Raw genomic sequence first — 27,510 nt, forward strand, 5'->3', positions numbered from 1 at the left:
TTCCTGCAAGATCTCTGTCAGATCATCTGTGTGACTTGTTCTTGTGACATTTGTGTCCTGCTCTAGTCTTGTGTCGTCCCTAGTTGTAAATTGAGCTAAAGAGCTCTTAACAGAGAGCCAGACAGAACCAGGCTATGGCAGATGTTAGGAAGGTCATTGCCATTCTGATGCTGTATTTAGTCACTGGTGCTAAGTTTCCTTTTGGAAATTTAGGCTATCCTAAACCACGTAAAGATGAGCTACCTTGTTGCAAGATTCTCAGAATCTGGTCCCTTGAGTCTGTGGCTTGATTTAAACTGCCCTTCAAAGGTTTCTGGCATGTGGGGAGGTACAGAGAGCTTTTCCCAATTGTGATTCTATATCTCCAAGAAAACACTGATTTAATTAATGGTCATTACAGATTTGAGGTGAACTTTTTATGCAGCTTTTAATAAACTTAGAGCTAAAATGGCAGTGCCCCTGAGAACTGAGCTGTCAGCTTGTGTCTGTCACTGGCACCAGCAGTACAGGACAGAGAAAATCTGATATGCTTAAGCTTCAGTATTTCAACATGGCAAACCCTGCTAACCTAAACACTGAGGGGGGAGCTGCATTCTTTGCTATGCCTAATCTCTGTATTTTGTTAAACATGCATTCCTGCCAGAACTTTATTGGACAGAACAATAGTGACCAGCTGGGCAAGTGACCCTGGCTTTTCTGGTCGGCAGAGGAATTCAGCATCTGAGAAGTTCAGATTCTCATGTGCAGCTTAAAGTGATCTGGATTTAGTTGCTTTTAATTATTAGCTGGCTGATTCATAAGGCTTTGTTTTCCACCCTCTTTCCCAAGACAAAGACTGTTTCCTTAAATGCTCAATATATATTCTATAGAGCAGCACAGAGTCTGGGAACTGAGACTTGCAAGTTCTCTCTCTCTTTTCTTTCCCCTAAATAAAATGGGAATAGTAATACTTCCCTTCATGTAAAGGAAGGCTCTGGGGAGTATTTCACGAGGGTGTGGTTATATCTTAGAGGGAAAGCTACAAAATCCAAAGTACTGTATATGAATTTATGCTGAAGTTTATAATAAATCTATGAATGATAATACTTGGCTCGTGTATGAACTTCCACTCTTACAGAATAGAGGTCATTGTGCTCCCTGTTAACTGCATCTCTCTGAGTCTGAATGACTGAAATTGGTCTTTGGGGGTAAGCCTGTGTCTGAGCTCTGCAGAGAGGGATTAGTTTGAAGGGGATGCTGAGGGGTGGCAGAGGGAGGTGCTGAGCATGGCAGGCTGGACTGACCAGTAGCAGAGGGCTGGGTGATGGCACAGGCTGAGGGGCTCTCCTGTCCCCAGGGTGGTTTTTGGGAGCCTGGCTGTGGGACATACCTTTAGAAGCTGCTTTGTGCTCAGGGCACAAATGCCTGTGACAATGGGTGTGACCCAAGAGCACCAGCCATGGAGCAAAGGCAGCTCTGGGCTGTGATGCTGCAAACTTCCCCTGCTCCCATCTGAAGTACAGCATAGAGCAAAAAGGCAAATTGGCTTTGTAGGATGTTAGAGGGCTTGGCTTAATGCTGCTGTAAATCAGCATAACCTGCAGCAAAAGCTACAGCCTCCCTGCAGTGTATTTCAGGATACAGCACCGAGCCAAAGGGTTTAAACTATCACACAGTAAAATGCTGTCTCGGGGCAGCTGTTACTGGAAGTCACTAATGTATATCACAAATGATACAAAAATTTTGGATTACAGAGTGGTAGGAATTCTTAGGCTGTCAGCCTGTGGATAAGCTTTGAATGAGTGTGCATTGCAAGCAGAAATAATAGGATCTCATATTGCCAAGCACTAGAAAAATACTTGAGGCCCGATACTGTAATTAAAAGTCTGCTAAAACCCTTGCAAGACCTCTGCAACCAAACCCATTGTAAATTTATTTCAAGAACCGCAGCAACGTACTAATTTTCTTGGGTAATGTCCTTTGAAACAATCAAGCTCTCTAATTATGTCTGTCAGGCCTTGCCAAGTGGTTCTTGGCATCTGAACTAGAAGGTTTTCAAAGTAGCTTCTGCAAATGACTGGAATTTTGCTGAAGGTAAACTTTCAGCTCCCAGGTACCATTTGGAGAAGCTGCTGCATAACTTTTAGGAAGGTTAGAGTGAAGCTGTGTAGCTTAGCTGTACAGTGGCTGGGAATAAGGAGGAGAAAAGTGGGAATATGGAAATTATAGGAATCATCCCAGCTTGTCTCTTGAATTGAATGCAGTTAGAAACTGGATTGATTTGTGTTGGACATTTCAGCTGGTGTCCTGGCTAAGCCTGGGAGTCATCTTGTGCTGCCTGTGTCTGGGTGATGGATTGGATCTCAGCATCCCTGTGGAAGCAAGGTTGGCTTTGCAGGGCACACTCCACGTGTGGGTGTGGTTTGGGTTTTTTTTGTTGTTGTTTGGTTGGATTTTTTTAAACCAACCAGCCAAAAACCACCACCACAAAGACCAACACCAAACCCCACATAAGCATTTGACTGGAATCACATACTTCCCATGGGCTTGTGGCTCAAGTGTTGCCAGAAACAGCTGGATAGGTGAGCAGGCTGTTCCCAGGACATACCTCCAGCAAGGGGAGCCAGTTCAAGAGTTGTTCTGTCACTCTGTGCTCTGAGATTCTATCAGCCTTTTTGATTTGTGAATGAGAATGGTTTCTAGTGAAACTCAAACCACTTTTTTTCTGCTGTGATGCGAGTCTGTCGCAGCCATTTAATGTGATGTTCAGCACTGCAGTGTTCATATATCCCTCTACATCTCCTTAGAAATGGCTCACGTGAGTGCTGTGGCAATGGCAGCTGCTGGCTTTGCTTCCAGGGTGGCTTAATCTGGCACCATCCTTTGCTGAGACAATGCATGGAAAGATTTCTCCAAACTGTAGTGAAAGATGTAGAGGAAAACTCTCATGTATGTTTGTATGAGGGAGGAAAAACCACAAACAAGTTTGAGCTGTTGTGTGTGAAGGATGTTTGTGTACATACTTAGTGCAATAATAAACACAGATTGTTGCTGTGTGTCACTCACAGGTTTGCTGGTTTGTCCTCAGCCAGTAAAACAACAGTAAGATGTTCCCAAACCACGTAAAAGGTACCAGAAATACAGAATAACTGTCAGCCATTGGTAAAATTCAGGTCACAACTGCTTGTTTTAATCAAACTTTTAACTTGCATGCTATTTGTGTCACTCTTCCTTCTCTGATGGCAGAAATGTGTGTAAATAGGAGAAGAGGAAAAAAAGTTAATCTCTCTTTAATGGTTTTGCCTTGAATTTGCCCCAAGCTTTTGTCAGTATTGTGTGTCTAATGTATTTAGTGTCAGCCACCCCTTTGCTCACACAGACCAAGACCCTCTCACCAGTAACTCCAGGCATTCCCATTCCCAGCAGAAGGATGAGGGGTGCCTGTGAAACCTTTGCTTTAGGAGTTTGGTTCACTTGTGGGCATCAGGTTGCATTTTCACCAATTTGTGGTTAAAATGCTTTAAGTTGTGGATTTTTGCACTTGGCCTGGTGGAGCAGTTAGGTTGCCCTGTCCTTTTGCATTAGCAGGCAACTTCTAACCTAAACCACCACCAAAGAAACCCTGCAAACCCCCATCTAGTGGAGTTTGCTGTACAATTCTGCACAGAACAGGACAGGAATTTTTCTGACCAAATGCCTGTATCTCCTTCAGACCTCCTGCTGTCCCCTTTCTTGCTCAATGCTGCTTTCTCCCCATCCAGTTTCCCACGTGTCTCCTTGGGAATGTTTCAAGGCAGTGTTATCATTCCTAAGGAATCTACTGTGCATGCACAGCCTATGGAGGGTTTTTTTTTCAGCTGTTATTACTTGGCCAAATCAAACCCATTTTCCACCTGGATACTGAAATGTAGATCTCCTCCCTTCCAAACAGAGGCTTCCAAAGCACTGAGGCACTAAAGCAGTTTTGTAGATTGCTCAAGAATTTTTTAATAACAGAGAAAGGTGTTGGTGTTTCCGTTCACAAGAGAAAGGCTTTCTTTTTTTAAGCTCTTTTTATTTCTAATGAACAAATTGGGTTGCAGCAGGGTTTAAAAGGAGAATACAAATAATTGTTCTTGGCTAGAAATGAGGTATGGTTGCTTCCAGAACCACTGAAAGCTTAGGAAGCTGTTTAAAAGCAGAACAAACCTTTTACATTGAAAACAGTTAGGTAGAGCACTTAGTTTCTTGCTGTCTCTTTACAGTCTGTCTGGAGAGAGTTGTCAAAGTGCAGTGGGTTCTGTGTGATTAAAACACACCATCTGCTGAAGAGTGAGTTTAGAACTTGATGAGGCAGTACTGGGTGCTCACTAGCAGGGGTTTGGGACTTCTGTGTGCAAAGGGCTGAGCTACAGCAAGCCCTGTGGGGTTATTTTTATGGCATTGGATGGGTGCAGTCAGGAGAGTGTAAGAGTGGGAGTCTGGAGGAAGGTGAAAAGGAGGCTGCTGGTACAGCAGATTGTTGTGCCTGGAACTGTCTCATCCCAGCCATGCTGTAGTTGCAGGGAGGTTTCATTGAGGCCTCAGTGCAGAGGAGGCTCTTTGGAAGGGCTGCTCATTGGCAACCAGGAGGTGTTTTAGAGCAATGCACTTCATTTACATGGGCTCTGGGAAGGACTGGCTTGAGAGGGAGGCAAGGAATAGAAAGATGTGATAAACTAACACCCATGGATGTGAACATGTGTTGGTAAAGGCTATTGCTATGCTAATAGTGGTTTTTAAGAGTTTTAGCCTGTGCAAGTTGGAACTTATCAACCTTAAAGCTATTGATACACCCTCCTGCCTTAGCTCAGCTTCTGATCCTGCTCTCAATATGCCCTTGGATCAAAACTGGCTGTTGTAAAGGGCAAACTCAGCTCTCTGATGACAGGACAGATCTCAGTTCTGATGTTCCTACTTCCCTACACATGAAACTCCCATGGGTGTGACTGGAACAATAGGATTATTTTCCAAATTATTTTTTATTGTAGTAACGCCCAGGACAGCCTTGTGCCAGACATGGCAGACATGGAATAAAAAAGTTTTCAATTTAAATAGCAAATTAACACACAGTCTTTGGGTTTTGTTTTTCAGGCTGATTAACACTTTGAATACCCAGGCAGAAAGGTTTTCCAAGGCTTTGTTTTCACTGAACTGGGTCTTAGTGGCTCATCCTGGGAATCTTTGGGCTGGGCTGGGGGTAACAGCCTGATTTATCTACTGCACACAGCACAGATGACCTGGCACATTGGTAGAGCAGTTCCTGGAGAAAAATATTTTGCTCTTGAGGTGCTGACGTGTTTGGGGGGTCCCCACAAACAGCTGTCCCCACAAGAATCTTCTTGGAGTCTTGTCTCAGGCCTGGTGCAAATGCTGGCTCACAGGTACCTGAGCTTCAGCTGCCTCACTGAACACAAGTGGCTAATGTGATACATCTCAAAGGAAGAAGAGAAATAGTTGGTCTCCAAGTAAAAGAAGAAGATGGATTTGTCTAGACTGGCCTATTGTTTCTAATCACCTCCTCCAGCACAGGAAACATTAGAAAACTGTAGGGTTTTCTTGCACTTGAGGAAAGGCTGTTCCCTTGGTGGTTTCAGTGGGGTTGGTGTCGGGTCTGGCTCTTTGGCAGCCACCTGAACCAGGAGTGAGCCTGCACAGCTGCTGCAGCTTCAGTCTGGAAGAGATGCCTTTGGCCCATGAAATCCTAGTCCCAACAGGGATGGGCAACCACATGGTAGGTACTACTTAGAAATGTCTGCTTGCAGTCCCTTGTACACCAGAGCCCACAAATTCCTTACAAGCTGCTGACCAAATTGAAGACCTAGACTGAAAAAATTGTAATGTGCCACAGGAAAAGAGAAGTGGGCAGGTGGAAGGGGTGCTGCTAGAAGAGCTGTGGGTTCAGTTTACCTCACACAGCTGTTTGTGCAGGTATTTCCAGTTGCATCCTAAGACTTGTGAATCTGGAGCTAAAACTTTAATCTGGTTTTTGATACATTTGGGACTCACTGCTCTGATGGTTGAAAACATAAGGAAAACACATCTGTATTGCCATAAAGAGAAAGCAATGTCCTGTCTGTGGGATCTCGTTCAATACTTTTTGTTTGTTTGCTTGTTTCTAGCTATCAAAAGGATGTACCTTCTCCAGAGCATCAATATCCCAACTGTTCAGCTGTAGGAAAAATCCAAAACATGCATGTTACATGAGCAGATTAACATCATGCAATAGTAGGAAGCTTGATCATGCCATCTTAATTTTTTTTTATACACTCAACACTGTCCTTTTGACATTGTCTTTTGTTCTTGCTGTAGTTTGTGGTTTTTGGTGCCAGTATAATGTTAATGAAAAACACTGCTTCATTTAGGCCAAGTGCCTGTGTTCCTGTCATGCATGTGGCATTCATTGCTGCTGGTAAGTGCTGGGAGTTTGGCACCAGTGGGCTGAATGGGAGGCACAAAGATGCTCTGTTGTCTGTACAGAGCTCTATAAGCAAAAAAAAAACAAAACAAATTTGGGAGTAGGCCCTGTCCAATCCCTGCAGATTGGCTGGTGATGCAGATACAGGCTTTGTAGGGCAAAGGGTGGGATTTAAGGAGACGCTGAAACCAGCAGGAGCCTGATTTGCCCCTTTTGGAGGACTAAATTGTGCAAAGTGTTTTGTTACAAGGGGAATTAAAGACAGCCATGGGCACTGCCTTTGTGGATGGCAGAGGAGCAGCTGTAGCCACAACAAGAGCTGTAGTAAAGCACAAGATGCTCTGACAGGGTCAGTGACTCCTTATACTGCTTTTCTTAATGTTTTCTTTTCTGCAAAGGTTTTGAGGACAAGCAGGTGTGCGTCAGTGCCCTGTTCTTCTACTTAAAATTCACACTCTACTTCTTGCTAAATCAGATTTAGAGTTTAATTCTGAATGAATTTTTGTAAACTCAGATGCGCTGACTTTTATCAAAGTTAGTCAGGTGCTACTAATGAGGATCAGGGTCACTGTCCTCAGCCTAACCAGTTCTAGATCAGACCCTCAGAGGACACAGACAAGTACCAAATGTAGACTTTGACCACAGGGATCTGTTTCAGACAAACCATTGGTCTGCCAAATCCCTACTGCCAAATCCCAACTCTCTACTTTCAATCAAGGTCCTAAGGATTTTTTTTCCTGTGATCCCACCCCTCTTTTCAAGGTCAGGCTTTTTAGGAATGAACAAATCAATTCTATGGATGTATTCTCAGTATGGAGGTGTTAGACCTATCTACAACCACGTTATCCAGCTGTGCACAAATGTTTAGACTCAGGTTCTTCCTTTGAAAGGCTCTAATTCAAGCAGCTTTTAATGTTGCAAAAATGACATACTTGGTTGTAATTGTGCATGATTTCCATGCTGCATGGACATCAAATGCCAAATTCCATCAAGTCAGTCTAATTTAACAAAGACAGATTCCATGGATATTTTTGTACATTTCCTCTTTCCTCCCTCTGTGAACACTGGAAACTACTGTCTTCTCATTGATTATGATAAGCTCATGGGAGGGAGCAGCAAAACATTGCAGTGTGTAAAAGAATGTCTGTAAAAGCAAAGAACTTCAAAGGGGTGAAGCCCCCTTTTATTTCTGAGCGCTCAGTCATGGACTAACTTCTTTCATTTCACTGCTGAAGGTAATTATGGTTCAGGTCAACCATATTTATGGTTTGATTCAGTTGGAACATGTCACTGGCAAACTGAGAGGAGATGGGTACTGGGTATGAATCAGAGGGACTTGATGCTGGAGGAATATTCCTTGTGCCCTCTGCCCTTACACACAAACAGGTGTGTAGGCTCAGAGGGACACATTTTGAAAGTGATCAGTTAGTTTCGGATACTCCCTGCCTGATCAACACTTAAATCTTCATCTCCCTCTGTTCTATCCTTCCTTAATATCAGTGCTGATGCTCTACAAGTAGACCAAGAGTGTGTAACAGGTGAGTGTTCTTATCTGCAGCAGCTGCCAGGTGCCTAGTGAATGAGTTTGAAAATTAGAAGAGAAGAGGGATGTTCTCATGGCTGAAGGAGCTGAATGTGGCTCTGGGAGCTGGATCCCTCCTTGTCTCTTAAGAAGAGTTGCACACTTGGTATTTAGCTATGCTGCTTCTAGGCATTTAATAATTCCAAGAGGGAGAGGTTTTCCCTTGGCCCCTGTAACTTCAGTGGCTGCAGGAGGATAAGGTAAAATCTTGTGCACTTTCCTATGGATGGAAGAAAGCTCAGCCCTCAAGGTAGTGCTTTTTGGAGAGTCATCCCTGCATGAAACAAAGCAAGGAAAGCACAGTTAAATGTGCTTGGCTGCAGAACTTGCTGAAGACTGAGACCGAAGCTGTGTGCAGACTGAACTGTGTTTTCCTCCTCAGGTAAAGATTCCTCTAGGACTAAACTCCCTCCAGCAGGCTCTGATAATGCACTTTGTGTGGGAAAACTTTAGGCTCTTATTGGCGAGTGAGTATTTGAAGTGCACAAAGCACAGGACATATTGCCCCCCTGGGGAAGGGTTATGCTATTGGGAGGTTCCTAGATAAATTGTCCCATCTTGCTCTGCTAGCCAGAACTTATTTTTATGGCCACTTTGTTCAGACTCTTATTGTGGGGGTGGAGTGGTGGTGTGTGCAGAGAGATTGGAGTTCCTTCCAACCTTTGTCTGACCAACAGAGCAGAGTGGGAGACCTGGAACTCGTCTTATTCTTGTTCGTGCCTCTGGCTCTCTGCTGCTTCAAATGGCTGCTGCTGTCTGGCTTCAGAAACACCAGCAGCCTTCCAGTTTTATTCCTCTCCCAAAATGAATGGGCTGTTACAGAGATTTCTCTGCCTTTTTTTTCAGGAGTCAGGGTAACCTCTATTAGTGACTCTGAAGTGCTCAGTGGGAGTAAGGCATGCGTAAAACATCAATATTGACAGCAAGATTACTGTGGCTTGTCGTGGCTTCTGACTTGCAGGCCTCTTAAAACTTTGTAATGGAGGAGCAGAATCTGCTTTGAACTGAACCCTGCCTTGATAAGCTCGTGTACAGCCAGCCCCTCACCCCTGCCAGGTGGTCTTTCATGGGTTCCTTAGCAAAGGTCCATCTATCTACAGGCAATCCTGAATCAATCCATCAACACTGAACATTCCAATAGTGTGGAGACTGCTGGTTACAATTGAATTCTGTAGCTGGACAATGAGCTGGATGACAGCCTTGATCCTAAAACCTAGTTACCTGGGGAGAGCATGAATACAGCCAAGAACAGGGGAAACTTAAGCCCAACTTGGCTTTTATCTGAGCTTTCCAGTAACATGTGATGGGATAGTTTCCTCTTCAGCCAGGTCACAGCAGTAAAGAGTAACCTGGCCCCAGCCAACTGAATTAGCTGCTAAACTTGATCCTGATGAGAGTCAAAGCACATTCAGGGAGGTGTGTATTTGTGAATAAGAAAGGGATAATGTAATTTTATAGAAGTGGATGGTTCAGGAAGAGATAACCCAGAGAGCCTGGCAGCTTTTGAATTTGGATTTCTTGGAATGTTGAGGGCAACTTCTGCTCCTGGCCTCAAGGGAATATATAAATAACTAACCCCTCCTAATGCTGGGCTGCAGCACAGAGTGTATGGATTGCTGTTCTGGCAGAGCAAATGGGATGCTGTACTATTTACACAGAGAAAAGGGCACAGTTTGCTTTCATTGAGTCAGAACAGCAACTTTTTCCCAGTGAAAGTCAGTGACCTTCTGATTTTATTGAAATTCCTTGCTAGGATTGCAGGGAAATTGATAGCTCCAGTGAAAAATGTTATGAGGAAACTTGGGGAAATCTACCTAGCTATCAAAACACTCCTACTGTTTTCTGTGCCCTAAATGTTGATCTCTGCTAAGTATAACACACAGTGTGTTATCCTTATGGAAACAAAAAGATAATTCAGTGCAGTTGTTTACACAGGACAAAGCTTTAGGGCAAATCACAAGCATCAGAAATGCCAACCTTCCTGAGAGACTTCTGTGATATTTATTGAGAATGGGGAGGGTCAGTTTGTGCCCAAACACGTGGAACAGGTGCTGATGAAACCATCCTGCATATTAAGTGTTCTCCCACTCTCAGAAAGAATTCTCTTCCTTCTGGCTTGTCCAGTTAACTCTTTACCAAACCCACGCCAAATCTCCATTCCACTCAGCTCTACAACAGGCTTTGTGCAGAGCCCAGCTGGGGGGATTGTTTCTGCTGGAAGCAATTCTGAGCTGGTGGGAGCATGGTGTGCTGGGAGACCACAGATTTCAGGAGCTGGAACCGTGTCCTTCAGTCCAGTGAGAGCATCAGCTCCTGTGGGGGAGGTGGTGCCTGCTGTAGGTCTGTCCCTAGCAGGGCAGGCAGCCCTGGGTTTGTGTGTGGTGCTGAACTGTCACCCCTCTGAAAGAAGTGATTAGGCAGGAATGCAGCCACTTCCATTCCTGAGCTGCACGGTCCTGATTCACCAGCCCTTGCTGGGTCCTGATCAGTTCAGCCCAGTGCTTCTGACACTGCTCACTTTGTGATCCCTTCTCCAGTGAAATGGAGCCAGCTAACAGCCAGGGGACTTTTCTCTTGTGAACCACCTGGAACGTCCTCCAGGGACCCCCAGGATGCAGAGAAGCTTGGAAAAAGTGAGCAGTTTGGGCTAGGAAAGAAGCAAACACTGCTTTTGGGGATGGCTCTGTGTGTTGTGGTGTGAGTGCTCCTAAGATTGGATGGATGGATGGATGGATGGATGAAGAGGTCCCTTATGCACCCTGTGGACTTAGGGAACATTGCAAATCTCAGTGGTGGGAAGGGAGGGAAGATGAAGTTTTCTGTCAGTGTTTTCCCATCCATGAAATGATTGCTGTAACTATGCTATCCAGGAATTAAGCTTTGATATGTGAGTGTGTGGCTCTTCTGGAACCTACAGTATTTTAGCTTGGTTGTATGTTACCTTACACTTCTCTACCCTCTGCAGTCCCTTTTCTCTCTCACTGTTGGATGACAGGCTGCAAAAACATCAGAATCTCCAGGGGTGAACTGTGAGTCCAAACAAACTTCTGTTGAGGGGTGCAGGAGGTTCAGAAAATCAGTGGGGTGCAGGTATGGCTTTGTCTGGTGTCTGCCTATGGAAGCAAACTGCACCTCCAGCTTTCTGAGTAAGCCTGTGAGATGCTCTCAGGCTGTTTCCCATGTGCTCTGGAAGGTGAGGATTTCTTGTGTCCCTTCAGTGTCCAGGTGCCCAAAGCCATCCCTGCTTTTGCTGAGTCAGCAGAGAGCAGGAACCCCTCAGCATCTGTTCAAGCTCCAAGCAGGAGCTTGCAAAGTATCTCCAAATGGAAGCAAACTATTGATTTTGTTGTTCCATTTAGCCTGAAGGGTCCACAGCAACATCCTGAACCTCCACAGTGAATGTGATTAGATAGCTGCTGGCATCAACACCCCCATTCCCTCTGGAAAAAGACATTGTCAGCTGGGATCAAGACGTGAGATCTGGGTCTGTAGCCCCAGAAGGAAACTGTCTAAATCAGCAGCTTGCAGGCCATGATCTGCAGATCCTCTGTTTTCTGTGAAAGTCTTCCAAGAATTAAATAGGGTGTGAGAGGATGGGGTGTTTGGAAACAGCTGGAGGAAATGGACCAAGTGAAACTCCTCTCTCTGAGCAAGGACCAGTTCCTTGGGATGCAGAATATCACACTAAATATGCTGGTGATGAGCATGCATGAGATCCTAAAGGAGCTGCTGTTTGGATCATTTTGTTTGCTTGGTTGGAATATTCTTTCTGAATAAGCAGCAACATATTCTCTGCCATCCTGGATGCGTGCCAGTAAAAGTCCTAAACCTTCCTTCCTAGCATCTGTGTATAATATAAAGGGTCATTTATAATCTCTGTAAGCCATGATGGGGCCTTTCATCACATTGCCTGAAGCCTGCTTGCATTCTGTATGCTGTTCTTGCTGACTTTTGGCTTGCAAAGGGAAGTCTTGGGATGGTTTTGTCTGTCTGTCTTTCTGTTCTAATCACTGCGCTATTTTATCTGAGTTCCAAGCTGGATGTCCTAACGCATCCTTGACCAGCTGTGTTCCTGTTTTTGTCTCACCTGCCTGTGTGCTGCAGTAAAAACCCCTAAAAGTTGTATTTGTAGGAAAATTATGCTATTTATGGGAAGCCAAGAGTGTGATGTACCTTTCACTCCTGGCTGTGGGTACCTTTGTAACCAAACCCTCTCTTCTGTTGGTAAAGAGAGAAGCTGGAGAAATCTGTGTTCACATTTGATCAGCTGAGTATCTTTGGGGTCTGCCCCTTATTTTTTTTAATGCCCACACTGGTGTTTCTGCTTTAGAGATGAGGTGATAAGTGTGGTGCTTTATCACTGTCACTGCTCTCTGTGCTCCTGCTCAGGAAGGTGGATTTGTCCCTGGATTTGAGTGAAGGATCTGTTAGCCTGCCAGGAGCTGCCAGTCCTGTTCAGCCTGGCAAACCCAGGTGATGGCTTCAGGCAAGGGAGGCAATGCATGGAGAGCCTCGGGGAGCTTCTCCATTCCTGTAGTGATTGATGAGGAACCACTGAGGGAGCTGGAGGTGCTCAACCTGGAGAAAAAGAGACTCAGAGGTGACCTTATCACTCTACAACTCCCTGAAAGGTGCCTGTGCTCAGGTGGGGTTGGTCTCTTTTTCCAGGCAGCACTGACAGAACCAGAGGACACAGTCTTCAGCTGTGCCAAAGGAAATATAGGTTGGATGTTAGGAAAAAGTTTTTCACAGAAAGAGTGATAAAGTTCTGGAATGGCCTGCCTGGGGAGGTGGTGGAGTCCCCATCCCTGGATGTGTTTAACAAAGCCTGGATGTGGCACTGGGTGCCAGGGTTTAGTTGAGGTGTTGGGGCATGGGATTCTCTTGAGGATCTTGAAAGTCTCTTCCAACCTGGTCATTCTGGGAATGCAGGGCTGTGATTTTCCCAACCCCTCTTGTTCTCACCCTTTCTCCTGGCTGCTTTTCCTTCTGTGCTCAACTGGCTGTTCCCATGGCATGAGGAGATATTACCCCTGTCTGGACAAACCCCATGACTAAGGCTTGGAGAGACCAAGTGGCTGATGGCATCAAGTGTGCAAGTGAAAGGTAAAAGAAAACTTTACTTTGAATGATCACATTTTTAGCCTTTAGCTCCTGTTGTTTCTCCTGGTCCTGCTCCCTAAACTTTATGAGGAAGTTCTGCTGAGCCTGTTAAAGGATCTGATGTCATCATGTGATCTGAAGCTACATTAACTTTATCTCTTCCCCCCTTGTTTTGATGCTGAAGATGTCAGTAGAGACATTTGGCTACTCCAGTGCCTGATCCCTATTTACACACCACAGATCCCTGACAAATCTGTGATAAGTGGTTCTGAAAGATCTCCCTGCCCACCTGGGATCACTTCAGGTGTGTCCACAGTCCTGATCCCTGTTTATACACCACAGATCCCTGACAAATCTAAGTGACTCTGTAAGGCCTCCCTGCCTACCTGGGATCACTTCAGGTGTGTCCACAGTCCTGATCCTTGTTTATACAGCACAGATCCCTGACAAATCTGTGATAAGTGGTTCTGTAAGACGTTTCTGCCCACCTGGGGTCCCCTCAGGTGTGCCCCCAGTGCACACTCCCTGCTGAGGAATCCAGGGGTGTTTCTGGTGAGCAGGAGCAGTGTCTCAGGGCAAGCTGCAAGCTGAGCCCCGTCCCTGCTGCTGGGCTGGTGGCAGTGGCACAGAGCCACCCCTCCCTGGGTGTCCCAGCCCTCCTGGCCGGCTGTAGCCCAAGGGTCAGCGAGCAGCCCCAGCCCGCTGGCCCCATGTGGTGCTGGCATCTGTGCCTCCTATTCATGGAAATGGGAGCTATCCAGAGAGCAGGGATTCCTGTGGAGATGGGAGGGGAATGCAAAAAGGGGGAAAAAAGCAACAAATGCTGTAAATGGTGTGTTCTGGGGAAATCAAACTGACAGACAGGAGGTGGTTTTAGGGAAGGGGAAGGGGATGTGCAGGTGCATTACCATTTTGATTTTTGGTGTGCAAGGTTGGGGAGTCATCTATCACACTGTGGTGCTTGAAGGGATCAGCTCTATTGAGGGCTCTTGCTTTAAGATAGATGAGGAGCCAGGACTCTGGCTCTGGTTCAGCAGGGAATGCTTACACAAGCACTGGGTGTGTTTTGGAGCACAAGCTGGTGTCTCCATGTCCCACAGTGACCCCAGTTCTGATCTCCAGTCAGTAGGAAAGTGACTTTCAAACCTGTTAACTACAGTGATGTACAAAAGCATCACAAAACATTCCACACCAAAATATTCACAAAAATGTGAACCAGTCATTGGCAAAATGGGCAATGCTTGCAAAGGAGAAATTTTTTGTGTCCCCTCAAGCATGTCACTGGAACCTAAAACTTTTTTTTTTTTCAGAGAAGGTCTCTGCAAGAAGGTCTTCTGAATTCCCTGTGCTGACTTTGCAGTTCCTTCTGTCTCATACACCTTGCAGTGAGGGGTCTGTCTCTCTCTTGAGACAGTGTAAGACACTCATTCCTCCCTCCTCTGCATTTTCCCTTGCCCATTTTTAGGCAGTAACCTCAGCAGGACAACAACAGGACTTGTTCAGCACCCAGCTCGTTCAAGCCCTGCTGACAGAGAACTCCACCACACCAAAAAGCAGAATTTTCCTACTCTGCTGTTGTTCAGAATGGTGGGAGGCTGGGGAATGATACCATAACAAGCAGGGTGGAATTAAGACCAGTACAATGGGAGCTGACTATCAGGAGATTTGGAACATGTCTTTTTTTTCCCCAAGTCCTATTGTTTCTGATAAGTCACAGAACTAAATTATGCACTGTAAAACTGGCCTCTGACAACTAAGCAAGAGGCATTACTGGATCTGTGGTTCAGGTTGGCAGGAGCTGGGGATCTTTCTGCTGCTCTTGGAAGGAGAGGGTGGGGTGAGAAGTGAAGACTGCAAGTCAGCCTGGCTATGGCTGGCAGAAGAAACCACCCCACCCCCAGATTCTTGGTCTGTTTTTCGTGCAGTGTGGTGTGTGTTGGTTCCCTGGTTGTCTCACTAACATGTCCTCTCTCTCTGCAGGCACTGGTGTCACTACACAGTCACAAGGACAGTCTCCTGCCAGGTGCAGAACGGGTCAGAAACGGTGATCCAGAGAGTTTATCAGAGCTGCCGCTGGCCAGGACCTTGTGCCAACTTAGTCAGGTAAAAATCTTCATGTCTCATGCTGCCCAACCCTGCTGCCCTTCCCCTTGGGTTGGTTGGCTGGTGAGGGCTGCAGAGAGGGCTGAGGGTCAGCTGGGATGTCCTGCTTTGGGGTGCTGTGCCTGAGGAGCACCACTGGTGACAACTGCAGGGAAATCACAGGTGAAGGTAAGTGTAGCATTGCTTCCAGGTTTAGGAGCTCCCTAAACACAGACAGGTCTGATTTAGAAAGAAGGTATTGTTTATTCTGTGCAAGATGGAGGTTCCCACAAACCAAGCACACTGAGGCGTAAAACATTACATATTTTATACAGGAATGTTTACATGAACCCCCATAATATACATTCTCCTATTTATTTGGGTGATATAATCTTACACAAGATGCTTGAAACATAAAGTTCTTTTCTTTCATTAAGCAACTTCTACAATAGAAGTTATGTGACAACATCAGTTTCATTTACAAAAGGGGAGCAAATTCAGCCTGGGTACAGATAGTTCAATTCAAAGACATCAGTATTAGGACAAGTTATGTGAAACAGTTTAGCTCAGGCTGTAGTGCCAGTTTGTGCTTCTCCACACAGGAGACTGCTGCTGGTCTGGCATGAAAGCAGATAAATGTTCAGAGTGAGTGGACAGGGTGAGCAGGGATGCTGGGTCAGTGGCTCTGTGGGACTTGCTGGCATCAAGTCCCCATATTCAGGGCTGTAGTGGAAATATTGATCACATACACTGGAAAGCTGTGATCAAATCCCTTACAGGCAATGGGGGACAAAGGTAATGTGCCCTGTATCTTTCAGGGTGGAATTTATTTAGACTTCCTGCATTTCAGTACTCTTTAAAGACACCTCAAAACAGAATGTCTTCTCCTCAGACAAGAAACAAAGCTTAAAAACAGCTACGTGTCAAAAACTTGCCCTGAGCCTGCTTTGCCTTTTGATCATTTATAGTCTTGGAGCCTACATGTTAGAAGGGAAAAAAAAAAAGTGTGAAAGAACTGTCCCCAGCTACCACCTTTCAGTAAAATGTCTGCATTGTTGTGCTTTGCCTTCTCTGAAAGGCATTCTCAGAGCAGAATAGTGTTACCCTCCCATCTGGGAATTGGGGAAAAAAAGCCATTGTGCTCTAAATTTGCACCTAGCTTCTAAAACAATTTCCCAAATAGACAAGCCATAACTTGGCTCACACAGCTCAGTCATTTTATTGTTATTGTTACCAATTCACCCACAGGGCACTGGCTGAGGACCTCTTGTAGTTGATAACCTGGCCAGAAGGTGACTGCAGGCTGAGCCCCACTTCCCTGTTCTTGTGACACTTCGTCTAGAACTCACATCTTGCATGGGGCTGTTCCCATTGTTGGTTCTCCAGTTTCCACTTGGCCAGTGGTCAGTCTCATTTTTTTTTACTTGTAATATATCTGCTTTGGTGTCTCTTTTGTCTTTATGCAAGGCTGTGGTTGAAACACTTCATATTTTACACTGTCATGGCCAAACTTCAGTTGAAACTTTTTAATTTCCCAGGCTTTTTAGGCACATAATTGTCATTAGAAACTTGTGAGCTTTCACCTTGTCTCCTAAACTTGCCAAAAATCTTAGTTATTTTTCATTTTTAACACAAGTAGAATTTCATAAGAACCAAACATTTGATCATGTTATTAGTAAAAATTCCTTTTGTGGGCCCCTGCAGTTGATTGATGCCATTGATTCTTACATTAACCCAGAGACTTTAGGAGTAGTGTGTGCTGTTGTGACATTGTTCATGGAACATTTTCAGTTTCAAATGTAGTTTGGTTTGTTTGCCTGATGAGTCCAATTGTTTGGAGACAATGCAGAACAGCAGAAGACATCTCAATTTTTCTTTTTGTGTGAAAATATCATGGAAAGAAGCTGAGGTTATTAAATATTCAAGATCTCAGCTGGTGAAAGCTCAGCTAACAGGAGCTGCATTTTTGCAAGATGATCACTATGGAGAAACCTTCCTGAAGAGATGGGAGGACATCAATGCTCTGTTCCCTTTGGGCTGGGAGGAAATGCAGGACAAGAGGATGGAACCCTTCCAGGGAAATGCCTGTGTGCCTCTAGGCACATATTGCATGACATTCTTGCATAAAGTAGAGCAAGATCCTGCACCTCTTTCCCAAGGATCTCTCAGAAATCTGCTGACAAAATGCTGGAACTCATCCACTTATCATCAGAGGTAAAACAGGTCCTTGATAATTTCCCCTACTGCCACCATCTGAAAGGGAGAGCCCCAAGAAAGAGTAACAGCAAAGGTGGGATCTGGGATCTGAGAGTTGCATGGGGTGTTGGATAAGTTATCCCCAGCCAAAGCATCTTTTATAAGTGGCTGTTTGTTTTCAGCAATGCACCTGACTTTGATAAGAGAATGAGAACAGCTGCTGAAAATGATGACTCTTGTGATGTGTGGCTGCTGTGGGCAATGTTTGGCACCCTGAGCCAGGCTGTGTGACAGAGGTGCTGTTTTCTGAGCACACAGCAGCCAGCACTGTTTTGTTGCCAGCCCATAGGGATGCTTCAAGTGGCTTTCTTTTTTCCTTGGAGCCAAGCTGAAGTTCTAAAACTACTCTTTTTTTTTTTTAAGTTTTTCCTCCTCTCCCACCAAAATGAGTATTGTCTTTTTAGGAAACATCAATCTCTCTCCTTATTCAGGTAAACCCCATCTCCTGTTTTGAGAATAAAACTCCTCGTGCATAAAGGACAGAAGTAAAGAAAACAGTTCCCAAAGTCACAAAGCAGTGTAGTGCCTTTCCTGTTAAAAAACTGACTTTGAAGGGGCTTGTAAGGGTTTATCAGCCATCAACCTGAACAGCTTCCTTTGACAGGTCTCTGAAAATCTATGCAGAAGATGAACAGAGCACAAAACTCAGCCTGGCTGCCCTATTTGTTTCTATTTCCTCCTTACCTTGTCTGTACCACTCTCTCTTTTTGGGATTTCTGTAAGTCTGGCTTCAGGCAAGGTCAGGCTCGTTCCAGGTCTGGTAGTGGCTAAAACTGTTCTTGCTCTCTATATCCCTGCAGTTGTTCAGGTAATATAAATATATCTGCTTTTCTTTTGCTAAAAAAGTAAATTTGAAGAGTCTTTTGCCCTTCTCCTGTTCTTCTCCAGGGAGGTTTGTGGTGCCTGAGCTTGAATTGAAGGGCACAGAGTGTTCTGTGAGACTGTAAGCAATGCAACATGTCAGCAAGCCATTGGCACCATTTTGCCTTTATAGTGTTTCTCCCAGCTGTGATTTGAAACAAACGGTTTTCATCTCCTTGTTTACAGGAGTCAGCCATATCTGGGAGAGCTTTCATTCTGCCAGCACCCCTTATCAGGCTGCTCACTAGCAAAAGGGATGTCAGCCAAGGAAAAAGGCATCTCCCAGCCTCGTGGTGACAGCTGAGAGGGGCTCTCTGCTACAGAGACTCTGCTTTCGAGCAGACATCGCTGTGGCCAGACAGGATTTAATCCCTTTCCTGTCTCCCATTCATTCCTGTTTGGTTTCTTTCTCTTACTGCACAAGCTGCAGCTCAGGGTCAAGCCTTTGGCAGAGGAGGATCTATGAGATCCCAGCCTTGCAGCCCTGGCTGTGAGATGTCCTTGCTGTCCATTCACTTGCTCCTGGGAAGCTGCTCTAGCAGGAGTGTCATCATCTTGGCTGGGCTGGGATGAGCTGCTCTGTTCTTGCCCTCTGCCCCAGGCTCTTTATTTAGCTTGGGTGCTGAGTTGCTCTGGTGCAGTCTTGGCTGGAGGATTCCCCTCAGCAGATCTGTTCTTGAGCTCTCTCCATTTGTGCAGTGAAGGCTTCAGCTCCTGTGTGCCACAGGCTGTGTGCCCTTGCCATGTCACACTCTGGGTGCATGAGCAGCTCTGCAGCAGCCTGGCTGAATGCTTCAAACTCGTGTGCCATTTGTCTGTCTAAAGGAAAGGACAAAGTCCCTACCTGAGGGTGTCAATGGGAACCTAATCTCTGGTTCTCTGCTGCCTGGATGGTTGTCCCCAGCCTGGTAAACCAAATTGTAACCCTTCTCCTCAGCAATCCTTTTGCTGCAGCAGCTGCAGGGTGATGCCCAGTCCTGCCCTGCTTGGGACACTGCACTCCTCAAGGCTCACTCAGAAGGGTGGTCTTGAAGGCCAGGCAAGGATTTGAGACCTACATTCAGTTGTTGGAGCTTCTGTGACCTCCTGTGCCTTCAGACCAGCAGTGCCACCTCACCTGTAAGATGAGAACAGAGCTGCTTTTGTCTTACTGTGTTTTATGACACAATAGGGCAGCTTCTTGCTATACTCTAGCTGGCCAAAATGAGCCTAATTTTGATTAGAATATTTATGTATGATTGTTGTGGCCAGTAAAGTAGTGTCTTGGGAGGTAAATGGATGGGATGAGTGGCCTTGGCAGATCATGTGCTGTTACAGTCTTCAGAAGACAAACACTTTCTGCTTCAAACTGTTGTTGCCTCGAAAATCCCCATCTTCTCTGGAAAAATCCCGATCTCATCTCTGGAAACGTTGTTAATTTGTGGTGGGACATTCCAGCTCCTCTCCTACTTGTCCCATCCTTGAAAATGAATGTTCCCAGCAAGGCTGTGTGAGATTTTTCCTGCTATGCTTTGCTGAACTCTGTGGTCACAGAGCTGTCTCACTTCAGCTTTTGAGTCTCCTGTCTCTGCAGCATTTTCTGCCTTCAGAGACTTTGAAGATTTTCCAGGAAACCCACAGCTGCTTGTACAGGGATGGGTTTACCTGGTCTCTTACTTTGATAAGAGTCACTGAAACTCCAAACATTAAGTTTTTCATCTGTTGGCTTTAAACTTCACTCAGAGATGGGAGAGATGGCAGGAAGAGTGTTCTTGCAGTACAGCAAATCTGGGCTGTGATGCCCTTTCCAGCTGCCTGTCACTGCCTGTTTTTTTTATTTCAGTATTGTAGCTGGTTTGGCTTATCACAAATACTGTGTGCATTTTGTGTAAGCAGGCTACACATCTTGCATGGATCATTCTTGTTTGGTGTTTTTGAATGCTGGGTTTTCTTTTTCTTTTTTTTTTTTTCCTTTTCATTTAAATTGAACACATTACTGCTCCCGGAGGGATTTTACAAGCTAGTTTGTAGAATAACAAAGAAGGAATTCTGCAGGCTCATCCAATTTGGTCTTCTGTGCATTTGAAAACTCTGTTGCTACAGGGTCAGTAGGAGAAACTGGGGATCTGTCACCCAGGAGATTGGCCTGTAGATGATGTTTCCCCTCAGTTTTAGAACTAGTAATGCCACAGGGAAATCCTTCTCTTTCTTGCTTTCCAGTCAATTGAATAATAAATCCCAGAGCTTATTCCAGTGCATTAGGATTGCTATTTGAAGTCCTGTTACACATAAACTCTTTTATGTGTTTAATTCCCTTACAACTCCACATCTTGGAGAGAAATGTGCTTGGGAAAAGGCATCTGCTCTCTGAAGCACACATGGGGTATAAATGCAGGATGAACAGTGCTCCTACAGCAGGACAGACAGAGGCTCTGGGTGTGTGGGATTAGAGCTGTAGCACAAAGGGGCATTCTCAGCTTTGAACAATGGCTGTGTGGTGCTGCCTGGGCACAGGTGGAGGGTCACCTGTTTCAGGGGTTGTGCTCAGGCTGCTGATTGAGGCCTTTTGATCTTGCCCAGACATTCTCTGAGCACTCCTCCTCCCTGCTGCAATGCTGCTCTGCAATAGCACTGACATCTGATTGTTAACAAAGGCAGGAGCTGATGATTACTCTGTGGTGGCATAGAAACATCTGTCTCTGTGTCCTTGGCCCCTTTTTCTTGGGACTGAGAGACTGCCAATATTGCTGTGGACAGCAGGGCATGGCAGGTAGATCAGTTTGTTTCCTGAGTTTAGTATTTTAGTAAGTTTGAACCAGATGTGTTCAGAGCTAAACAAAGTCTTCTTCTCATTGGCAAAGACAGAAGACACAATGAGCTCCAACACTCCTGCAGCTGCAGGTTGGTTGTTTTTTGTTTAATCTGGTGTCTGCAGGAGCATTTTTGGAGCTCCTCTGGTTATGTTGTTCCCTGGGGAACTGCTGTGTTTGTGGTAGGGAAGCTAGAAGAGCAGGGGCAGGAAAAAAGAGCACAGCTCTGATTTACAGTGATGGTCTCTGCCATGCCTGTGAGTGCAAATGTGATGGCAAAAGTGCTTCTTGTCCCTGCACCAGCTGTGGCACTGGTTTGAGATGAAGTTGTCTTTTCTGTGTCTCACACAGGAGCTGCCTGGTGTAATCAGTGTCTGGTAGGCTTTGAGAGGAGGGTCGGGATGGTCTGTGTGGGTGTGGTGGTATTGGGAACCAAATATATATTTGATAGTTTCTCTGAGCTCTAAAACTCCCTTCTTTCCAAGTGCTTTGAGATATGGTTGCTTAACTGGATGGATTTGAAATCTGATTTCTGAACACTCTGACTTTCTGTGGGGAGTTGCACGGTTTTGGCATGTCTGTAAATCAGGGCATTGGTACCAACAGTTAGAGGAACTACCCAAGCTTTGTCCTGAATGCCTTTTGATGCACTTGTTGGAGTGAAGATGAGTGTCCCTGGAATACAAGCTGGCAGTTTTATGGATGGGTTGGACCCACTGGGTTGATACTTCAGTGCCATGAGAGAAGTAGGCAAACCAGAGCTTGGATTCCTTGGTCTCTGGACTCTTTGCCAGTCAAAAAGGCAAGTCCATTCATCTTGTCATCCTGAAACCCATCAGTAAGTGATGGTGAAACTTCCAACCTAGGGCTTGAATAATAATCAATAGGAGCCTCTGAGGGTCACTGAGGTCTCCTTGGGCACAAACTGCAATGGCTGAATGAATCACAGTAACAAAACCTTCTCTTGTGATGTGGAAAGGAGTTTCACGCCTTCCTTCTCCGTGGTCTTTGTGCACAAACAGCTTTGTTTGTGAGTGTCAAAGGGCAGGGGAAATCCAGAAAGGGTGAAGGTATTTCCTGTGTGTGACAGGCTGTCCTGCTTGGGTCATGGCAGAGATCACCCTGTCTCTTTTGACCTGATTTTTGAGGCTTTGATCCAGGAATGTGACACTCTTCCCCTTTCTTGTGTCACGTCTGCCTGTTATGTTCAGTGACACTGCCTTGAAAACAAGGGGGACACATCCTTGTGTGCTGAGGAGTGAGACTCCTTGGCTGCCATCCCTTGGTGTGTCCTGCCCTCTCCAGTACTTACAGCTTTGTACCCCCAAATCAGTTCATCAGTCAGCTCATGCTCCTTCCCTAAATTACCTCTTCCTTGGCAGTCACTTAAGCCACAACCAAGAGATGCTATTTCCCAAATGATAATTGCATGTGGACAAAGCTCACGTAGCTCATCCTACAGGGATCAGGCAGCTCCAAGAACAGCCATGTGTTGGCTCTGGTCTAGGAACAGCTGCTTGAGCTTTCTTTGGAGAAAGAAAGTTGCCCCACTCCCTGGGATATTGTTGTAAACCCTCAGCAAAATCCCTGGAAATGACTCCTGACTCTTGCAGTGGAGTGGCAGATCCTGGTAGTTTGCTCCTTCATGAAGTGCTTGAGGTTCTCCTGCAGAAGGGAGCTGTGTGCTGAGCACATCCTTTGGCTCCCTGAGGAGCAGAGCAGTGCGAGGTTGTGGCTCCTCCAAACTTCTTCCCCTCTGCTTTGCCAGATTTCTGTGCCAGTGTTTGTGGCTTGAGTGGCATCCAAGGAAAAGGCTTCCCTATTTTGCTACCAATTCTTTTTTCTGCCTCTTGTGTTTTCCACACATTTTCATTCAGGGGCTTCTGATCTTTAACAGGTATCCTCCTTCCCTTTCCTTTTCCATATATTTTTTTTATCTCCTTCAGTTGCAACACTGCAAGTGTCAGATGGTGGTGATGCTTTGCTAAAGGTGCTTTCTGCGTTCCCCTCCTGGAATAGGAGTCATAAATCTGCATGATGTGTCTGCACCAGCAGACCTTGATGCCATGTCACAAAATTGAGGAAAAACGAAGCTATGAAGGACGGAACAACTTCAGAACAAACTGGACTTGCAAGCGGGGCCCACTTCAGCTGCCTGAGTGTGCAATGTTGAAAAGAGCTGCGCACATCAGGACACTTCCAGGGAATTCAGGGTGGGTGGTAGACTGTGACAGCTGAGCTCCACGCTTGTCATGCCCTGAGAAGTCCTCCCTCATTTGAGGATTAAACTAGAGCTACTTCCCCGACACAGAACTGCTGCCAAAATTCCAGTCTGGCTCAAGCCACTCTCCACACTTCATAATGAAGTTTGAAAGAGTTTTAACATCTTGGTGTTGGCAGAAACATGGTTTTAAAATCACGGTGTGGTTGGAGACATGCTGGCTCTGGACACTGGTAACAAGGCTGGAGACTTTCATCTGAAGGTCAAATCCAGCTGTGGTGTTAGTGACAAAGTCATGAACTTCTGACTGATGCTTTGGGGCTTACGTGTGGAAATGTGTCTGGAGTCCAACGCCAGGACTGGGAGTTGGGAGACCTGGGTTCAATTCCTGGGCTTTGCCAGAGCTATTCTGAGACCCTCAGCAAGACACTCACAGTCTTTGTGCCTTTGGTCTCTTTGTGAAAAAGCACTGAGGTCTACCTACATCAGTGTGCTCCAAGACCTCAAACTCACACTATGGACACCACTGGATGCCGAAGAGCAAAGAAATAGGTGGGATGAGCTGGCTCTGTGCAGCCCACACCAGCCAAGTGCCTGGATCACAGCTGTGGGTATTAGCAGGGGCTGATGGGCTTTTTGGCAGCTCCGAGGGTGAGGACTTCCTGTTCTCAGGAGACTCTGCTGCTCTCCTGTCTCTGGGTGAGGCTGTTCCCAGGGCAGGCAGTCCCGTGCTCAGGAGGAAGCCTGTGCAGCCCACCCTGTCCAGTGGCTATAGCAGAACTTAGTGTTTGGCAGCTGGCACAAATCATCAGCAAACAGCTTCCTGAGAAATTAGCTTCCCAAAGACTCTGCTAACCACGACTGAGCTGCTCCCTTCTTTCCAAGACACACATGGGCAGCCTCTCCTGGCAAGCCTTTGTTACTGCTCTTTGGAGTAGCTACCAGTGCTGTCCCGGGTGTACACCTGCCTCCCCCTGGAGCAGTTTGGATGAGATTCATACAACATCCAGCTCTGTTTTCCCCCGTGCCCAGCTGAGCCCGGGGCTGTCTCTGTCTCCTCTGGTTCTCAGCAGGAGGAGCCTCTTCCCCAGGGACAGGGTGCTCAGGGCTTGTGTCTGCCTGGCTTGGAGAGACAAGCATAAACTGCAGCCTGCAACACTGTAATCCCAAAGCTTCAGACTCTCCCTGTGTGTGCCAAATTCTTTTGGCTGTTAAATAAGGGTAGGAATTTTGAGGGGAACTTGTGGAGTACAACTTCTGTGTTTGCTTTTAGCTTCATGAATAGCAGCAGTGACTTGTTTGGCTGTATACTGGGAAAACTCTGAGTTGCCAGCTTTGACGAGCTGCTGTTTTAAAGGAAAAGTTGTCACTTATGCAACTGTCTGTTTTGTGTTGACTTCAGAATCACTGGTGCCTTGCACAGCCCTGCTGTGTCTGCAGGTCACCCTCCAGTTCCCAGAGGGGCTTGGCAGTGCTTGTGCTGTAATTGGGATCCTGGGGATGCTGTGCTGCTCACAGAGCTCCCAAACTGTCCTGTAGAGAACCTTGGCTGTGGTCCAGAAGAGTGTGACCCTATTTCAGATGGGGAGAGAATTGAGGCACAGGTCAGGTATCTGGGAAAAAGAAGTTCCCTGATGTAGTTGTCATGTTGATGTGTTGGTACATCCCAGGTCTGAGTGGTGGGGAAAAGAAGGCACCTGGGAGATGGGAAACTATTACTGCTTAGTGAGGAAAGGCAGTTGCCAGCCTCTGTTCAATGTCACAGAAGCCCACATGAAGGGAGAGTGTGGGAAACAAGTCATTAGCTCTGCTACTTGCAGGGCTTTGCAGTGGTGAGATCTCCACAAAGCTGCTGGTGGTACCTGCAGGAGGAGAGGTGTGGGGAAGAGCCAGTAGAGCATGAGGGCTTAAGGAGGAAAATAAAAGCTGTTAAATCACATCTGCACTCTAATAAATGTAGAGGGATAGAATGTAAGAAAATAAAGATAGTGCAGAAGGTAGTGTCACACCTGAGGAGTTGCAGCTGCACTAATCACCAAAGATTAGGAACAGGCCTGCCCTTAACAGGCCACAGCTGTGTCCAGTAAGAAGATGAATGCTACAAAAGAGTGGGTTAGCTGGGTTGAGGAGAGAGTTGGGGGTTTGCTGGTTGTGCTGAGAAGTGAGTTGAAGTTTGTTGTCTGTACTGTGAAGAAGAAGGAGTCAGTACTGCAAGGAGATGCCCATGAGAAATCATTGAGAAGGTGTGGGACTTTTGCAATATGAGGACAACAAATAAATCCTTGCTGATATTTTGTGTGACTCCTTTTTCCGTGGCTGGGGTTGGCTGGGTGCTCTGAGATGTATCCAGGTGGGAAAATGTGCTGTGAATCAGTAGCAGCACTGCTGGATCAGGGCACTGTGCTCTGCTGACTCCTTGTTTGTGTTAGTTACAGGACTCTCATCAGGCCCACGTACAAAATGTCCTACAGAACTGTGACCACGCTGGAGTGGAGGTGCTGTCCTGGCTTCACAGGGAGCAACTGTGAGGAGGGTGAGTTATCCAGAAATGCCTCTGTTCTCATGAGCAGCAAGGATGGACTGGCTGCCTTGAGCTGGGGTTTGTTCTTTAATGTGCCCTACACCTCTTAAATACAGGAACAAATCACCTGTTCCCTTCACACCACTTTGTTAACTGAATGTCACACACAGCTCTGAAAGGTGGTCTTGGAAACCAGATCTTTCTGAATGCCTGCAAACAGGCCTGAGCATGGAGGGGGGAAGAAATAAAGAAAGAAAAGGGAATCAGGGATGACCTGTTTAGAGATGTGCTCGTGCTTGGCGTCCCTGGTTCAGAAAATGTGCTTTCTCCTTTTTGTGTGTTATCTTCTCCCTGTCCCTGTTGTCACCATCAGTTGCTATATCAAATAAAAGCTGGTCCCTGGTTGCTGCTTCTGTAAGGTCTGGACATAGATAATGTGTGCTCCCAGAGAGCTTTGAATCAATACTTTTGGTTCCCCTTTCTGCCTGCTCCTTGACTTATTGGTGTAACATTCATGTTGCACAGTGTGTGTGAAAGCACAGCTCTCTCCACACAGAGGAAAACACAGGGCTCTTTCCAGAGCAGGAAGAAAAAGTATTTTCCTTTTTTTATCACAATAGAGCATGTTTTACATTTTCCTTCCTAACATTTCCTACTTTACCTGTCACTTCTGAGAGTTTGAAACAAGTCCTGCTTCTCCAGCAAGTATCAGGTTTAGGCACTAAGGCATCTGCTGAACCTGACTTGAGAGTTCACAGCTTATGAATGGGAGAAACTGAGCCGGGAGTTTTCTGTTCACTTGCATCAGGTCAACACAGCCTGTCTCTGGCTACTGAAGGGTCAGTGGGGGTGTCCAACATCTCTGAGTCTGCTGTTTGTGCTGCTTTTCTTTGTGCTGTGATATCAATACCAATCACACAATTCAGGCAAATCTCTGACGAGGAAGTTGTCTCGTTGCAGTCCCAAAGAGTGATGGCTGCAGACAGCAGCTAGCTCCAGGCTGCTGAGCAAACAATAGCATCCCAGAAGCTCCAGAAAACCCTTACAAAGTGGCAAAATAACCCAAAGCTGCAGTCTGCAGGAGAGAGCTTTACATTTTAACATAATGCTAAAAGAAGTGTGTCACAGACATGTTTCATGAAAAATCCTTTCCTCGAGATTCTTCCTCCTGAGAAGCTGAGAAGCCTCAGGAACAAAATGTAAAAATGATTATCTGCTGCTGTGGGAATGCAACAGTCTCATAGAGTTGTTTCTAATTAATGGCCAATCACAGTCAGCTGGCTTGGACTCTGTCTGAGACACAAGCCTTTGTTATTAGTTTATTTCTTTGTCTAAGCCAGCCTTCTGATGAAATCCTTTCTTCTATTCTTTTAGTATAGTTTTAATGAATTTATATATATATTAGAGTTATCATTAATATAATATATATCATAAAATAATAAATCAAGCCTTCTGAAACATGGAGTCAGATCCTCATCTCTTCCCTCATCCTCAGACCCCTGTGAACACGATCACAGAAGAGAGCTGAGAGAGAAGCTGCTTTGTGCAGCTTGAGTTTTCAGCTGTCCCTGCAAGGCAAGGGGAGCTGGGGATGGTGGCAGAGCTGAGGATGTGCCTGGTGACCTGAGGAGCCCCTGTGTGCAGCCTGTTCGTGCCTGTAGGTTTGGACAGGTGTGAGTT

At 45.9% G+C, this 27,510-nt stretch overlaps 1 protein-coding gene across 7 annotated transcripts in view; it reads left to right on the plus strand.

Moving 5' to 3' along the window:
- The window catches only part of COL26A1 (collagen type XXVI alpha 1 chain), a 172,394-nt gene that overhangs the window by 8,600 nt on the left and 136,284 nt on the right, over positions 1-27,510 (plus strand). For 5 of the 7 annotated variants that reach the window (XM_030962403.1, XM_030962406.1, XM_030962408.1 and 2 more), the window contains exons 2-3: positions 15,081-15,203; positions 25,739-25,842. In XM_030962403.1, the coding sequence (XP_030818263.1) occupies positions 15,081-15,203; positions 25,739-25,842 (227 nt within the window). The remainder of the gene's footprint in view (positions 1-15,080; positions 15,204-25,738; positions 25,843-27,510) is intronic. The other 2 variants (XM_030962404.1, XM_030962410.1) reach the window with 1 other exon arrangement.

The sequence above is a fragment of the Camarhynchus parvulus genome, chromosome 19 (genome assembly GCF_901933205.1).
Source record: "Camarhynchus parvulus chromosome 19, STF_HiC, whole genome shotgun sequence".
NCBI lineage: Eukaryota > Metazoa > Chordata > Aves > Passeriformes > Thraupidae > Camarhynchus > Camarhynchus parvulus.